The sequence below is a fragment of the Salvelinus alpinus genome, chromosome 17, assembly GCF_045679555.1.
Source record: "Salvelinus alpinus chromosome 17, SLU_Salpinus.1, whole genome shotgun sequence".
Classification (NCBI taxonomy): domain Eukaryota; kingdom Metazoa; phylum Chordata; class Actinopteri; order Salmoniformes; family Salmonidae; genus Salvelinus; species Salvelinus alpinus.
In genome coordinates, this window is record NC_092102.1 from 17,309,659 (window position 1) to 17,327,075 (window position 17,417).

At 44.9% G+C, this 17,417-nt stretch overlaps 1 protein-coding gene across 7 annotated transcripts in view; it reads right to left on the bottom strand.

The window, feature by feature from the left end:
• LOC139542337 (pleckstrin homology domain-containing family G member 5-like) overlaps window positions 1–17,417 on the bottom strand; it is a 78,129-nt gene that overhangs the window by 5,075 nt on the left and 55,637 nt on the right. For 4 of the 7 annotated variants that reach the window (XM_071347627.1, XM_071347632.1, XM_071347631.1 and 1 more), the window contains 5 exons: window positions 16,033–16,223; window positions 3,530–3,721; window positions 2,296–2,466; window positions 1,303–1,398; window positions 202–513 (listed from right to left, as the gene is read on the bottom strand). In XM_071347627.1, the coding sequence (XP_071203728.1) occupies window positions 202–513; window positions 1,303–1,398; window positions 2,296–2,466; window positions 3,530–3,721; window positions 16,033–16,223 (962 nt within the window). The remainder of the gene's footprint in view (window positions 1–201; window positions 514–1,302; window positions 1,399–2,295; window positions 2,467–3,529; window positions 3,722–16,032; window positions 16,224–17,417) is intronic. The other 3 variants (XM_071347630.1, XM_071347633.1, XM_071347628.1) reach the window with 2 other exon arrangements.

Below are 17,417 nucleotides of genomic sequence, written 5' to 3' on the forward strand. Positions count from 1 at the left end.
TAGAGGTTAAAGAAAATGTGGCTAGGAACTTAAATGAACAACACTGAAAAGTGCTATGTAGAACGTAATAGTGGTATATGATATTGGTTGACTGTGCTGTATTTGTGAGATTAGTAAATAGTATTTGGTGGGCAGTTGTTTAACTTTACACTATCAGTGTGAACAGAGAGAGATCGGGAGGACAGACGGACTGCGACTCACCGTGACGTAGATCCTGAAGAGCTCGTTGTCCCTGAGGAGTGACCTCATGTATTCCATACTGGCCTCCTCCTCCATACAGTAACGGATGTAGGGCTTAAACCTGGAGCCAATTGTCCTGAAGCCGTGGTAGAGGTCTGTAGGGTTGAGGAGGGTCCTGGCCTGCCGGGCAATCTCCAGGGCAGGCAGCATCACCTGGTTCCACAGGGCCGTATGCAGACGCACAATGTCCTGGATGTTACTGAAGAGTCGCGCAGGCTCCACCTCTGTCAGCAGACCACTCTCCTGCAGGTTCAACAGCCCGCACAGGAACAACTGGAGGAAGAGAGGACATGGGAGAACAGGTTGCAATATGGGACATCTTATAGGAAAGTACTGCACTAGAGATAGACAACCTACACTGAGTGTACAATACATTAGGAACACCTTCCTAATATTCAGTTGCAACCCATTTTGCCCTGAGAACAGCCTCAATTTGTCAGGGGAAAGAACTACAAGGTGTTGAAAAAGTTCCACAGGGATGCTGGCCCATGTTGACTTCAATGCTTCCCACAGGTGTGTTAAGTTGTCTGGATGTCCTTTGGGTGGTGGACCATTCTAGATATACACGGGAAACTGTTGAGCGTGAAAACCCAGCAGCGTTGCAGCCCGACACACTCAAACCGGTGCGCCTGGCACCTACTACCACACCCCGTTCAAAAGGCACTTAACTCTTTGGTCTTGCCCATTCACCCGCTGAATGGCATAGATACACAACTCATGTCTCAAATGTCTCAAGGCTTAAAAATCCTTCTTTAACCTGTCTCCTCCTCTTCATCTACACTGATTGAAGTGGATTTAACAAGTGAGATCAATAAGGAATCCTAGCTTTCACCTGGATTCCCCTGGTCAGTCGGTCACGGAAAGAGCACGTTTTGTACACTCGCTGTATACGTGCCACTAACGGCACTCAGAGAGCAGACCTAACCAAACTAAAATCTTAGCAGGATTCATGGAAGTAGCTCATTTGGACTTGACATAGAAGGTTATGTTGTTCTTCCAAAAATGATCTAGAGGTACACGTGTGTAAGGGAGAGAAGCAATTACTTTGTAAAGGGCACTTACGTCAGTGATGACTCGTAGTTTCTTGATGTAGGTGGCCTCAGTGTGCAGGAGCTCCCAGATAGCCTCCTGCTGGTGGAACTGGCGTCTGGTCAACGTCTGGAAACACACAGAACCAAAAACACACTCATTAGGTAATGGCCTCATACACATCTATGTGAACAGACAACGACACACTCCCTTATCCACGAGTTGCACATAAGAACACAATGCACCCCCCCCCCCCCCCCCCACGTTCATGAGTTAACAGCCTTACACAGGTCTGAACATATAAAGTAGCAACACGCACACACACTCATAGGGTAAAAGCCATAAGCCATGTCTAAGAACATACTGCATGAGACAGACTCATGAGATAACAGCTTTACTGTTACATGTCTGGTCACAAACAAATGATACCATCTAGACCGAGCTCAGTCAAACACTGATTGAGTTGGAGTGTGACTGAAATCCCCACAAACCCTGATCCCCAATCACACAGCATCTTATCACGCACAGACATCGGTCTATCTTGCCTGATTACCTGAGCCCACCTCTAAGGGTGTGAGTTCTGCCCGGGAAGAGAGACGGACGGGATTGATCTGGTAACGTTTATACAACTCCACATTAACCTTAATAAACAGCTGTATAACACTGTCTGTAAACGTTATCCGCCCTGTTGCTGGGAAACACCGGACTGGATGGGCGGGAGATTGTCAGGCCAAAACAGGAACTGATTATGAACAGGTTATGACTTAATATGTGAGTAGCTACATGCATGCGATCAAATCAAATTTGATTTGTCACGTGCACCGAATACAACAGGTGTAGACCTTTCAGTGAAATGCTTACTTACAGGCCCTAACCAACCGTGCAATTTTTAAGTAAAAAATAGGTATTAGGTATTTGTATTAAGCATTTGTGGTTATGTGTCAGTGAATGAGTGTGTGTTTCGGTGAGTTTGTTTTGGTGCGTGCTGGTATTCGTGTGTGTGTGTGTGTGTTCATGTTACCGTACCTCATGGTTGTCGAGTAGCTGTGTCCAGCTGTCCTCCAGGGTGAAGCTGGTCTCCTCCTCTTCCTCCTCCCAGGAGTCGTGATGGAAGGAGAGCTGAGGAGGAACCTTGGGAAGGCCAAACAGAGTGTACGACTGCAGCTTATTCTGGAGCTGCTCCATGCGATCCACCTCCTGATAGAATGGGCATAAACCCAAACGTGTCATTAACCACAGCTCCTGGGCAAATTAAGTATTCCTGCTTCATTCGAACGTAATTCACATGCACAGCACCTTTAGAGGAAATCACAAGGTCAGCATTAAATAAAAGGTTAAATAAAAAAGTATTACTTTAGGAAGGGGAGAGGCATGAACAGTGCCTTTACCTGTATTACGATACAGTTTTCTTTAAGAGAATAATAACCTCTAAGACAGATTGACCTCCTGCATAAGCATAACCCTCAAGAGTCCACTGAATTCTTCAATCTTAACAGCTACCCAGACTATTGTCCTGCCAGGGCAGCCTTATGTGTACGTATGAAAATGAGCTCAGTGTATTGAGATCACTTGGACAATAGAGGAGCTGGGTAAGGGGGCGGGGAGATGCTAACTGTGCTTTGGGGACCTGTCCCCTGAAGGGGATACAGGATTTGGTTGTTTGACCCTGGTTCACCCTTTCTTTGTGGAGAGGGGGCAGGTCTCTGTGGTCCCCCACCCAGCCCTGCCACTGACAGGGTTAAAGATGATGGCCATTGGCCACGGTGAATAGAGATGACCTGGGAGCTGACAGGTGAGTGACAGACACGGTCTCCCTCTGACATCTGCTACTGTGCAGGATATGACCCCAGGGGAGCGCGGACAATGTACGTGTGTGTGTGTGCTTTGTTAGTCTTAAGAGATAAAAGTGAAGGATTATTGCCATTTCGTATTTTTGCATCTTATTTTTTTCCATTCTTGTGTGTGGTATGTTATTATCGTAGTAGGTTCTTGAATAGACATTACTCAAACATGTTAATCCTTTGTTCTTACAGGTCACTTCCACCACAGCTACTTAGTGTATTTGTTTAGTGGAAGGTTGCTGTGTGAGCCTATTCAGAGGCTTTGGAGAGGAGGGATGTGATCTCACTGGGAGCTGAGTGGATATGGCCTTTGAACCCCGTACCACACACACGCTTGCGCGCACAAACACACCACCTCCCTCACTCTACTAGCTGCTAGGTTTCCCCTCTGACGGCCCGGACCAAGCCTTACCCCTCACCTTGCCAAAGGCCCCTGCTCCAGTGTTGGAGCTAAAGAAGCCAGAGAAGCGGCTGGCGGCGCGGTTCTTCCAGCTGTCCGGTCCAGCCCCCACACTGGGCAGAGAGCCGCTCAGTGCGGTCAGGGAGTCCGGAGACGGGATGCTGGCGTCCCCAAGGAACTCTGTTATGTTCTTCCTGCGACGTGCCTGACCCTGCAAGAACCAGGAGAGACCCGAGTTAAAAGCGGGTTTACATGAAGTCACCGTGGAGAGAGAGCGAAACAGAAAGAGAAACAAGAGACGGTAAGAAGAATAGCAACTCATGCGAAAGGAGAGGAGCAAAGATGGGAGGGAAAAAGTCAAATACATGAGGAGAATAAACAGGAAACAGAGGGGATTTTTTAAGTGATGATGACATCAGCAGGAGAGCTGTTAAAGCAATCCTAACATCCTAACTGTCGTTCAGACACAAACAGGACCACAGGGAAGGAATGCCACTTCCTGAGACGGAACACTAATTACCTCACAGAGGGAAAGAGAGCAGGCCAGGGGGGGGGGGAGACGCTGTTCCATAAGAACAGGCGGACGGCTGGAGTCAATCCACTGCATTGCTCCATCACTATTGCTACCCTGTGTGAGCAAGCAAGCCCTCCCGCTGGCCTGCGCGCCTTAAACATGCAATCTCAATCCAATTCACGAGCATCGTCCGGCTGGGAAACCAAACAAACATGGGCCTCCTCAGGCCTCAGAATCTGAGGAAATAGTTGTTTTTTTGCCATCAGAGAGAGACGGTGTGTCAGTGCAGTGTAATCTGCTAGTGGGGACTAGGGAGTCGCTGGGCCATTGACCCGTGTTCAGTTCATGTCACAGTAGAAAGGAACATCAATTCCATGGTATTGACTGCTGCTTTCTTATCCACTGCTCTCAATCCCCACTATTTCCCTGTCAAGTCATTCTGGGTGGCTAACAAATCATAGGCAGAGGATAAGGTCTCCGCCTACAGTACAAGATCCATAGTGAGAATGTACACAAAAGAGGCTGGTTAGCATTGAGCAGTGGTGTGGTAAACAAACTGTCGGATGGAGAGGAGCAATAGCAAACCACTCTCTCTCTCTGCAGACACACATTATCTACTGTACCCATCTATAAACAACACTGCTCAAAATGTATTACCTTTCGGGATTCTTTAAAGGCTTTCATGCAGCAACCCCTTCTCGACCAATCGTTGTAGTACAGTACAATCTTCTCCTCCTATCCAAAGTAGTATAAACTGTACTTCATATCGGAGGAGGTTTTCCTCCTCTGTTTTAGTATCAACGTGGGATAAGATCGAGAGGGAAAGTAACAAATGACTCCAGCATAATTTCCCATCCACTATATTTAGATTTAACTGCTTCGGTGGAGCAAACAGTGTGGTCTCTCATCCAGCTCTGACCAGGGGGGATTTCTGGGGGATCTCGGCCAAGAGGACAAGGACACAGGTGCAGGAAGTGGACCGACAGAGAGAGAGACTCTGGACTCTGTGCTAGTGACAGCACCTCATTGGGCTAGACTGGAGAGGCTAAATTCCTATTAGCTTAGCGTGGTAATGCTCTGGCAACAGATACACAGAGCATGGTAGGTGAGAAAAATGTGATTCTAGTTTTAGCAACACGTTTTTTAGATTAGTATATGATAACGAACATTTTACCAAAACTAAAAACGACACAGTATCAGTCATTTGCAGGACATTTCTGAAATGATGAGTTTCAATACATTACAGTACAAACCAAAGTCCTGGCACTATGCCTACCAACCCAAAGAGAAGTAGGCTAAGCCTTCGCTACCAACAACTGCAATACCATAGTGTGACTTCAAGACTTACTGTCTAAACTGGCAAATAGACGTACACGTCTTTAATTCTAACAGAGATACAGTAAGGGAAAGGCTCCCTGACGTTTCACACAATGTAAGCAGTATAATACTCACCATTGAAACCAGCGGCATGTCAAAGATTACAAAAACCATACTTCGGATAGAGACTTATTGACTGCAGCCCATACCGGACCGGAACCAGCTGCAGTGTTCTCTCAAGTTGAACCTCTCTTCGTCCTTCTCCGCATACATCCGCGACACACACACACTTGAGAGCCAGAGCCCTTAGACTAAGAGGGGAAAGCCCCAGAGAGCGACAGCTGCAACAACTAGAAGTTGTTCCCCATCAGAAAAGCGCTTCTGAAGTCAAGTTATGAGCTGAGATGTCCTGCTCAAGTTGAAAGAGTCCAGGTTTTGATGTTTGATAGAGTGGCTCTTGTGTCCTTCCTATCTCCATGAATACACCATGAGCACCACCCCAGGACTCATCTTTGAACTCTGTGTGTCTCTGTGGTAGTCCTTCAAGTACCGCTGTCCTAACGCTGAGAGGTGAAGCCTGCTGTGCTGACTGAGCCTGCTGCCTGCCTAGCATTTCACACAGCCACTGTCTTGGAGTCATAGCAACCGGGAAGATCCTGCCTGCCCCATTGTGTTGAGGAGGAAAGGAAGAGGAGGCAGGGCTATAGGAAAAGTATGAGTGTGTCGCTTATCTACATAAAGGGGGCGTGGACAGAGCAACAGCTTGCAGGGTAGAACAGACATCCTGGTGCTGCAGAAGACTTGCCAACTGTTCATCTGTCCATAGTGGCTCTTTGGCCCTTTGTTTAGAGCCGCATCTGATGTCCAATTTCCTTGTTCTGACTGTTGGGAGTCCCCCACAGAGCCCCACCCCGTGCCTTTCCTTTCCTTTTCTTTTAAACCACTGCACTTCCCTCCAAACTGACTGACAGCTTTGCAGCTTAATCACTCAAAACTGTCATGCTTCCTTATTGTAAACGAAACTGTTAGTCTACAGTATAGCTGTACAGAAATGTATTCAGGCTGTCACTGGTATGACGCATGTACCAGGCATATAGAAACAGACTCACAAGGAGAGTTTTGCCTTTGGGAGCAAAGCAGATTGTCACATACAAGTTAATTTGGGAATGTCTCCAGTTGTAGAAAAAAAGGCTTTGAGTGACCTAACAAAAACATGTATTACTGAATTGGTGAGAACTCTAGTTAGGCCTTTACCACAGTGAAATGACCACAAAGTCTTGCTCTGTTGTGGTTTGAATGGGCATTCCAAGTTTTTAAATTGAGACGTATCTTTTGGCTCCGTTCACCTAAAAAAAAAAGAGCCATTCATTTGGCTCACAAACAGCTCTTCATTCAGTGGCGCTTAAAAAAGGTATGAAAAACCATGAAAAACAGCACATTTCTAATGTAAAGCCTAAAAGGTTGACTACCATTATGTCAGCTCGTGAAACGTGAGTTCAAATTCAATAACTATATTTTTAACACGCTGTGTGTTCAAGAATGAGGCTCTCTCCTCACTACCAATTATTCCTGCAGTGAGGAATTACCATCTTCAGATAATGTTTTTATAGCTTATCTACAGATAATTGTTGTCTGGAGTAGGGCTGGCATAATTACCGTATAACCGTGTAACCGACGGTTATGGATGAAGCCTGTCATTATTTTTTTTTACCATCATAACCAGGGCTAAAATTAACACCCGCCACCTGCCAAACGCAGGTATATTCTGGCATTGGCGGGTAAGATGTCTATTTCACCAGCCACGTTGGCAGGTGGTCAGGGCTCCACATTGTGAGCATTTCACTCGCATTTGTGAAGAAAAAAGTCAGGTATGATCACATTTATAGTCAAATAAATGCTGCAGTAGCTGTTTTCAAAGTGTTTCTGCCATTTTGTTTCATAGCTGGTAAATTCATCGCACAAAGTCAAAGAACTATGAATCCTATATAGCCTATTCCACTTCGGTCTACAACACCGCCAGGCTGTGCGCATGTGAAGAGCTGAGTGAAATATTCTGTTTTAGAAGCTCTGCAACAGGCATAAAATTTGGTCTGATATATCTGAAATGAAAGTCTGAAGTGAGACGTTGTCCTTGTGTTTCTTGGCTATTTACATTGTTTTGTTCACAAGCAAGGTTGTTTTTCTATGCATGAGTTTCAACTGCTAGGGAAGAGAAGACAAGCTGCTACTAGTCAGACTCAAATCTCAAAAGGCACAAACATGACTCAAATCGCGCTACCAAGGTAACGTTCCGCCCTTAAAGGTCAGGAAAACATTTTTGTATCTGATATTTTGGTTAAAAGACAAACGAAATGAAACATACCATATTACTTCTTACTAGGAATACATGTATTGTTTTAGAAACAAAGCATGCTCATCTGTTTTTTTGTTTTGTTGGTGTAAATGAGGCAAAGCCAAATATATTTGGCCTGGTAAAAAAATCTGAGTGGCTGGTATATTTTTAAATCTACCTGCCACAGTGGCTGGTGAACAAAAAAGTGAATTTTATGCCCTGGTCATAGCCGTTAAAAATGAAATGTTTTTTGTTGTTGTGTGAACGAACAGCTGACTGAAGACCGGATGGCTGGGCATTTGTATGTTGAGTCCGTTTCTGCTCTAACACGGACTCTACAACTACTGATGTGGGCGGCAACATGGACTCTACAATGTGACAAAGGGGCAGCAGGTAGCATAGCGGTTAAGAGTTTTGGGCTAGTAACCGAAAGGTTGCTGGTTCAAATCCCGAGCCGACTAGGTGACAAATCTGTCGATGTGCCCTTGAGCAAGGCACTTAACCCTAATTTGTTCTGTAAATTAATCTGGATAAGAGTGTCTGCTAAATGACGTAAATGTAATTACATTTTGTTGCTCCTTGCTAAAACAAGCAAGGTGTTGTAGCAAAGAAGTCTTCGGTTGCCTAGGCAATGCCCACATCCTTGCAGCAGCAGTCAAAAGCAAAGGAAAGGAGTCAGAATGGGTTTTTTTGTGTGCTATTCGCACGGTTATAACGATAACCGCGGTCATTTGGCTGACCAATGACTGTCGTCCAAAATTCCATGACCGTCACAGCCCTAGTCTGGAGCTCAAAAAGTAGTAATAGCAGTATTCAAATCAGGGATCCAAATGATCGGCTCTTTCACAGATAAGGTTCTCGACATTCACCGAAAATAGAGCTGATCGTTCATGAACGACCCATCGCTAGTTTGAAAATGTTTAAAAAAAATGTTTTCCTCAATCAACTCTGTTTTGGTTTGCAGGTCTAGACAACTTTCCACAACGCTTTCCTGGTTGACTGTAACAAGGAAACAAATGCCCAGTACTGACCTGAAGGGGAAAATCCCTTGTAGTGCCTGTTTCAACAAATAAAGTGTGCCTACTTATTCTACACAGATAGGACTAAGAAAATACTTTCTCATAACATGGCAGATCAACTACAAGCCATCAAATTCAGGTCATCTCTAATCACCTGGAGTAGCTGTCTTTCTTCAGAACTACCAACATCTCTGTGTGGCCCTGTCTATCTAACCAGCCCTCTAAATGATGGTGTTTATTGTTTTACCAACATCTCTGTGTGGCCCTGTCTATCTAACCAGCCCTCTCTAAACGATGGTGTTTATTGTTTTATCAACATCTCTGTGTGGCCCTGTCTATCTAACCAGCCCTCTCTAAATGATGGTGTTTATTGTTTTACCAACATCTCTGTGTGGCCCTGTCTATCTAACCAGCCCTCTAAATGATGGTGTTTATTGTTTTACTAACATCTCTGTGTGGCCCTGTCTATCTAACCAGCCCTCTCTAAATGATGGTGTTTATTGTTTTACTAACATCTCTGTGTGGCCCTGTCTATCTAACCAGCCCTCTCTAAACGATGGTGTTTATTGTTTTATCAACATCTCTGTGTGGCCCTGTCTATCTAACCAGCCCTCTCTAAACGATGGTGTTTATTGTTTTACCAACATCTCTGTGTGGCCCTGTCTATCTAACCAGCCCTCTCTAAACGATGGTGTTTACATGAGTTTCACCTGGCCTCTGTGTAGACCTTTCGGTCACCCTCCATTAATAACAGAGAGGACCCTGACCTACAACACTACTGACAGGTCTGGGAACTAGGGTTGGTGGGCCTCAGCAGTCTGCAGTCACGGTCAGCTCCAAGCAGGTTAATGATATCAAGTCTTGTGTCGAGTCGGCTCCTTATCTTATCTCTGCCGTTTGTGGTCTTAACCATGGTTTGGATGGGGAAATCTTTTAGGTGCCAAAACCCCTGAGGGGCCTTGGTGGAGGATTGTATTGAAAGTAGCTAGAACGGTCATGTCGCCCCCCCCCCACTCACGCTACTGGCCTTTCAGGTCTGTTGTTATTCAGCGATAAGAGGCCCCTTGATCAGGCAGGCTAATTAACGATTGGAAAACAGTGTGACATTAACTTTCCTGGCCACATGGACACAAACTGAAATACATGAAAAAAGGCAAAACACGTATTTGCACACACATGACCATAGCCAGTGCCATGGTGGATACAAAGAACCATTGACGTAAAAAGTGGAAGAGATGAATCGTCCATCACCTGGTAAACCAGATATCACTGATAATACAGGCCAATGGTCAGAATGGGATTCCAAATGTGTCCCTACACAGGCCCACCAGCATGACTGGAGTCTCCACTGTTCATCTCAAACCCACACTACCCTGCTGAGGTTTTCCCCATCATGCTCATGGCCAAAAGATCAATAAATCAGATACAAATCTCCCCCTTGGCTAAGGTTACAGATTGAGAATTCTGCTCATGCAGTTGCTCTGTAAAGTTGTGTCAAATCAAAACTACAGCAATCATTGCCTAAGCATTATATTTAAGCTGGCATACATTACACTGGCATCTTGTCTAAAATCAACTTAAATACTACAAGCACAGAGGTACAGAGACCAGGTGGTTCTGTCTGTCTGTCTCACCTGACATTGTGTTGGCATTGGGCTCTGGAGAGGGGCTGATTCAGGCAGACCCTCAGGAATACCATCCACATGCAGCAGGTCCCAGCTATACCAGGACGAGAGGCGATTAAAACGCAACATTCTCATCCTCACTTACTGTAGATGCAAAACAAGTCCAACAAAAGTCCAAGTGTCACCATTAATTTAGGAAGATCTGGAATCCCCAAAAAGTCTCTACGAGATCCCAAAAACATGACAGCTCAAAAAAGAGAGGAAGAATCCAACCAAAATCCACAGAGAGAGGGAGTCCAAAGCACAGTGAAGTGCTGAGGTGAAGGAGGGTTATAGCTACTTCCTCTGTCGGTCACAAGGGCAGTAGTTCCCGGAATCTCTGTCTCTCCTGGCAGGTCAACCATCACACCGAGATCATAAAAATGCTGTGTGTTCTCCCTTCTCTCGTCAAGCCTCAACACACTCTACTATCCAAGTCGCACACATTAACACACAGCTACTGCTCCTGCAGCAGTTCAACTGGCTCCTAGCCCCTCCCAGTCATAACGGAGCTCCCAGCCCTGATAGGCCGTAAACAGCAGACATCAGTCCCCACCTGGCCCAGCATACTCAACAAACACAGTAGGCCCACTTTACACATAACACCACACTTAGTACACAGAAATATCCCCATTCATGCTGGATAAACAAACCTTCTATTAGAAATGCATATGCCAGCTAGGGATAGTTAGATACACAACTTGGGTTTCAATTGAAGACACGGTTCAGCATTGGACTATTTAATGACACTGCTTTACAGTACTTGTTTAAATCACCAACGTGGACCACATCTACACTACAGCATCTAATATCCAAGAGCAATGGAATATCAAACAAAATCCAGCATTTTCACAGTGGAGTTGTCTATTAAAGTATAAGAACAAAAACATGAAAGTTACTCATATGTCAATTTCTTTCTTCTTAGTTAAGCTGAGATGTGTGAATTGGGTGGCCGGTAGCCTAGCGGTTAAGAGCGTTGGACCAGTAACCGAACGGTGGCTGGTTCGAATCACCGAGTCGACTAGGTGAAAAACCTGTCAATGTGGCCTTGGTGCTTTACCCTAATTGCTCTTGTATGTCACTCCGGATAAAAGCGTCTGCTAAATGGCAAAAATGTAAATGAATGGTTATTCATTTCACTGAACAGGAGTGGAAGTGTCCTCGGAGATCCTCAAACGTGATCACGCGTGTGACTCCTCCCCGTTGTTATTCAAACGACTCTTGCGCAAATTGCTGATTGTCCTCGTTGTGTATTTCACACAGAGGTTTGATGGCCTGAAATGAGTGAGCTGTTCATTTTGTTAGCCTATTCTGAGCAGAACAATCACTACTGTAGTCTAGGGGGAAAGACATGCATGTGAGCACTGTGCTTAGTGGGGAAAATGACACTGAGGTCAAGGAGAAATAAACAAAGACAACTGTTTTTCCCCTTAACCTTCTTCCTGCTACCATCAAAGGACTTTCATCAATACACAGGACACTGTAGTCCTACAGTTTTTAAAGTCAGTTAATAATACATTTAAATTAATACTGTATAATATAACCAAACATGCATGTCTGAATTATAATTATTAACTTCAATATTGTCTACGTGCGCGTGTGTGTGTGTGCGCATGTGTTTAGGGTCTCTGATGAGGGTGTACAGTGGAATGCTCGCGAGTCACATCTATGTTACTTCCTCTAAAAGATGAGGGCTGCCTGCGTTATGGTTCCTTGAACCCTCCAAGCTATTCAACTCCTGTAATATCAATCAATCATATTTAATTTATAAAGCCCTTTTTACATCAGCCGATGTCACAAAGTGCTATACAGAAACCCAGCCTAAAACCCCAAACAGCAAGCAATGCAGATGTGCATTGCTTGCGTTTGGTGGCTAGGAAAAACTCCCTAGAAAGGCAGGGACCTAGGAAGAAACCTAGAGAGGAGTCCTCTTCTGGCTGTGCCGGGTTGAGTTTTATAACAGTACATGGCCAAGATGTTAAAACATTCATAGATGGCCAGCAGGGTCAAATAATAAGAATAATCACAGTGGTTGTAGAGGGGGCAACAAGTCAGCACCTCAGGAGTAAATGTCAGTTGGCTTTTCATAGCTGACCATTCAGAGTTAGAGACAGCAGGTGCGGCGAGAGAGAGAGCGAGAGCGAGAGTCGAAAACAGCAGGTCCGGGACAAGGTAGCACATCCGGTGAATAGGTCAGGGTTCCATAGCCGCAGGCAGAACAGTTCATATATTTATCCCCATCCCCCAGTCTAACTACCTATCCATTACACAAGTCTTCCCTCTCCCTCTGGCCACTCCAGTTCCACAGACACCTTCAGACATCTCTAGGGTGGACCATCATTTCACCTTCTACTATGAACCTTGGGTGGAACAAAAGCCCTGGTTGACTTGGTTTGTGTGTGTGTGTGTGTGTGTGTATATATAGAGTTCCTACTGGTTATATCATTACGACCCCATGTCAACATCTAATTTACAGAGTGACTGACTGATTAGAATGGGGGGTCATCTGAAATTCTGTTAGATAAGGGAGTCCTCTCACCTAACACTGTAGACAAGGACGGATGGACATGTGGGAGGATGTGGAGAGACTGCCATGAGTCTTCCATCTAAAATCACATTTCCATCTGTGCTCTATTGTACTGGACTTGACTGCTTTTTCTCAATCAGGAATTTGTACACCATTACATTCCACAACAGTCATTGGTAGATGGCTTTTCATTCACATTTTCATTCATCCAATACAATACTATTATGGGATACGACATACTGAAAAGAATCACCTGGTAGAAGATAATATATTTTGGAGGATATTAGTCTATCTTACCCAAGGTCAGATGAGTTCACAGTGACAAGGCTTTGTAATGAGTCTGTATATCTGTCAAACACAGTTTCATTCTGAGCAGGTGAATCGTATCCTCTGTACTGTTAACCGGCCTTGGCAATGTTGTATTATTATCTATGGCAACCAAATGGTGCAAATTACATAAAGGCCTTAAAGAAAGTCCAAAGATCACTGCTATAGATGTGATCTAGCTAGGGAATGTAAATCAAAAGACACCAAACATCCACCGCATTCTGTTTGAAGTACTTATTGTTAAGCAGGTGACTGGGGTCGCCAACAGCTTAGATTATCAATAAATGGTACAGGCGACTAGCATTTTCCAAAGCCTGTACAAAATTAAACTACAACTCTTAGAACACAATTATGCTAGTAGTAATTTCACCTTTGGTCAAACTTTTATAAACACTTTAACTTTAGCCTGTGCCTAATACCTTAACCTCTTGGCAGGTAGCAGACACAGTCCTGCCAGTCTACCACCATTTGTGCCATGGGCTTTTCCAGGTGCCAGTAATCTTTGCTCAGTACCTCTGGAGCCAGGAATCCTCTACCTCGGAGCTAGCTGGGTAGGTAGGCAGAGGGTTAGTGCTAAGCTCTGGCTGGGCATGGGGATTGCATTGGGACTGTGTGAGCATTGCACAGAATTTGGTGGGAGGTTGAGTATCTAGTATCTACGTGCCATCACATGATAATGAGCCCTACACAGCCCTGCCCATCCCAGGCCTTTGCCTTCTCTGGTCTGGTGAGAGACGTCAACAGTGGTAATTGGGGAGGTGGAAATGGGTGAACAGGTATAATGTGTATTTGTGATTAAGGTCAATGTGAAAACAGAAACCGATGGGTTGGGCAAGAGCCAGAACACACGTGGGCAAAGCAACGTTTTGAACATTCGTCATCGGCTTTGATACTCTGATTGGTTAAAGACGATTCAAACGCTGGTGACTTTGTTTTGAACAAGGCCCGTTGTCACCACAAACGAATTCAACGCTGGCAGATTCAGACTGAAGTATGTAGCGAACGATAGAGCAGCGGAAGAATTCGGCTTGAGTCGACAGGCAAATCATCGGCTGCAAGTACCGCTAACTTTCCAAGCTCTATGGCACACATAATATTACAAACTTGTAATATCCCTTTTGTGCACAACGGACGCTCCTTTAAGAGAAGCAGAATTTGTCTGGTCTATTTGAAGCCTGCCTGGCTCAATTCATTGTTATGCCAAGCTGTATCCTGTCGCTAGATAAATATTTTAACTACCTGGAGCAAAGTCTTCTGTACGGTAGAGCAGCCAGCCAGGCAGGCTTGGAATGGTCCGTGTGTAATTTAAAAGGGCTGAAGTCAACACCCATAAGGTTCGGCATGTTCCATTTTTCTCTACCAGACCCTGTGCTCTGCTGGAATACTATATTAAGCAAATGCATGGCAGTGTTGAGCTCCTATCCTACAGGATGAAAAGTGTGTAGCCTTTCTCTACACTTTATCTCCCTCTTGAGGACACGGAGAGAATTGCATCAAGAGAATGGCATCAAGAGCTGTCGGTTTGAGATGATGATACAACAATTCATTACATGTACACAACACGGTCGCACTAGGCAACATTTCTTAGCATATGGATTTTTAGTAGCCAAGAAGAGCCAATGAATTTTACTGAAGGGGACTTGTCAAGCATTAACTGTTGACTGAATGAGACACTTCTAACTAAACAAAGACAGGAGTGGAGAGGAACAGTATGACCAAGCTTCTGACTAATCAGACAGGCCCATGTTTAATGTCCGAGGCTGGTGACTTACCCATCCACAGACAGATGGACACTAAAGCCCTGTTACATTACAGCAACCTCAGCTTTATCCACACCTCTACCCGCTTCCTAGCCCAGGGGCACGGCCGCAATGACATCACGTCCATGTTTTCATTGCACGCAACGCTGCCTTGTCTCACCTGTGTGTGTGAGTGTTGAGTGGGTCTAGACTTGTCTGAAGGGCGCTTCACCGTTCACACCCATGGACTTGTTTTTCACTCTAACCACAGAGGGCTAGTCCACACAAGCTTCAAAGCAATGTGCAAGAGCATAGCACCAACCACAGACATTATATTGAGGGAAGGTTGCGCCTGATCATTTAAGCCTCTCTCTTTGTCCGGTGTCAAATCAGTCAGTCGGTTCACGCGATACACAGCTATGGAAAGCGTGCCTGTGTTTAGCACAGAGGACCAGGGTGCCAGTTCACCCCTTGTCCAACAGAGCAGCCAGCCACCCTTTCTCAGCACCTCTTCTCCAGGCCAAAGGGAACACTTCTTGGTCCTTCCTGTCAGTCGGAGGAAGCGGCCAGAGGCAGCGCCTCTTCCTGCGTGAGGTCACCAGTCTCACAGCAGGCTCAGAGGGCTGCAGTGGAGGCTGGCACAGCCCAGGCTAGTAGGAAACATAGTGTAGGCTGGCACAGTACAGAGGTTATGAGGAAATCGATAAGCAGGGTTTAAGTGTTCAGATGGGAGGAAAGATAGAGGTAAATGGAGGATGAGGTAATGGAGGATGAGGTAATGGTAATGACTGGCTTATTATCACTACATAGAATGATCCACTACATGAAGAAAAGGCATCACAGGATGAAGGGTGAGAATATGGAAAGTGGGAGGAAGTCACAACAAAAGTTTCAACAGGTTTTAGAGATGAGTGGGTAGTGGCTGTGTATAAGTCAGACAGGATTTATAGTTTAAGTGTGCTTACAAGTGTCTGTATGAATGTATTTAGTGACAGCATTAATGTGTATGTGTGTGTTTAATGTGAGTGTGAGTGTGAGAGAGGGAGAGAGGAGATTTGGTGTAGTGTGCGAGTGAGAACATACTGTAGAGGCTGCACTGACCAGCAGATCGACGTTGCTCTCCTTGCGTCCAAGGGATCCGTGCTCCACCCTCTCGCTACCGAGGGTAAGGATGTAGGGACTCTGCTCCCCCAAGGAGGGCTTCATGTTGGGCAGACTGAGCGACCGCAGGTCTTTCACCCCCTGCTCCACCTTCAGCTCATCACCTGGCCGCGCTGAGGAGGAACCAACAATGGAGGGTTAGCTTCCATGGTTTTAAAATTCTCTTTATTGAAGCTAGTTATTTGCAAGAGAAAAGTACATCCCGAAAAAAACGTATCAACATTCTTTTCTTTTTTGCTCTAGTTTCCTGTTGAAGTTCTCTCTCTGCGGGCTCCAAAACAGGATCTCTAATCTAGTGGGCAGCCTTAAATCCCTCAAACATTGGATTGTATAAAAGAAAAATACATCAAAACACGTGATTTGATGCCATTACATTCGCTCTGTTCCAGCCATTATTAAGAACTGTGCTCCCCTCAGCAGCCTCCACTGATCTATCCTGATTGCCTAGTCATTTTTACCCCTACCTACATGTACATATTACCTCAACTACCTCGTACTCCTGCACACTGACTCGGTACTGGTACTCCTTGTATATAGCCTCGTTATTGTTATTTATTGTGTAACTATTTTCATTTTGTTCATTTTCTTACTTTTTAAACTCTGTATTGTTGGGAAAGGGCTCTTAAGTAAGCATTTTAACAGTAAAGTCTACACCGGTTGTATTCGGCGCATGTGAAATAAAAAATATTTGATGATTTGCTGCTACAGATAAGTCTCGTGCAGGGATCCAAGATGGGGGACGCCCTGTCCAGTTTCCTCTGATCCAAGGGAGAGACAGGAAACTAAGGCCCTGCCATCTGTCCCACCCAGGCATTTTTAATGCTTGCGGGTAAAAAGAAAAGCCAAATATTCTCTAATATTGAACAATTAATTAGATTAGTGTTTGTTTCATGTTTTGTTAACCCTAAAAATCTAGTTGTCAGTGCAGGGTAGTAATCAAAAGTTGAAACACATTGTACCTTGGTTGGTTTAGAATCAAAACAAAATCCAAAAGACAGAGGTAGATTCCGTGGGAAAATATAAACTCAGCAAAAAAAGAAACGTCCCTTTTTCAGAACCCTCACAGCTCTTCATTGTAAAGGGATTAAACACGGTTTCCCAACAATTAATGAACATGCACCTGTGGAACGGTCGCTAAGACACTAACAGCTTACAGACGGTAGGCAATTAAGGTCACAGTTATGAAAACTTAGTACACTAAAGAGGCCTTTCTACGGACTCTGAAAAACACCAAAACAAAGATGCCCAGGGTCCCTGCTCATCTGTGTGACCGTGCCTTAGGCATGCTGCAAGGAGGCATGAGGACT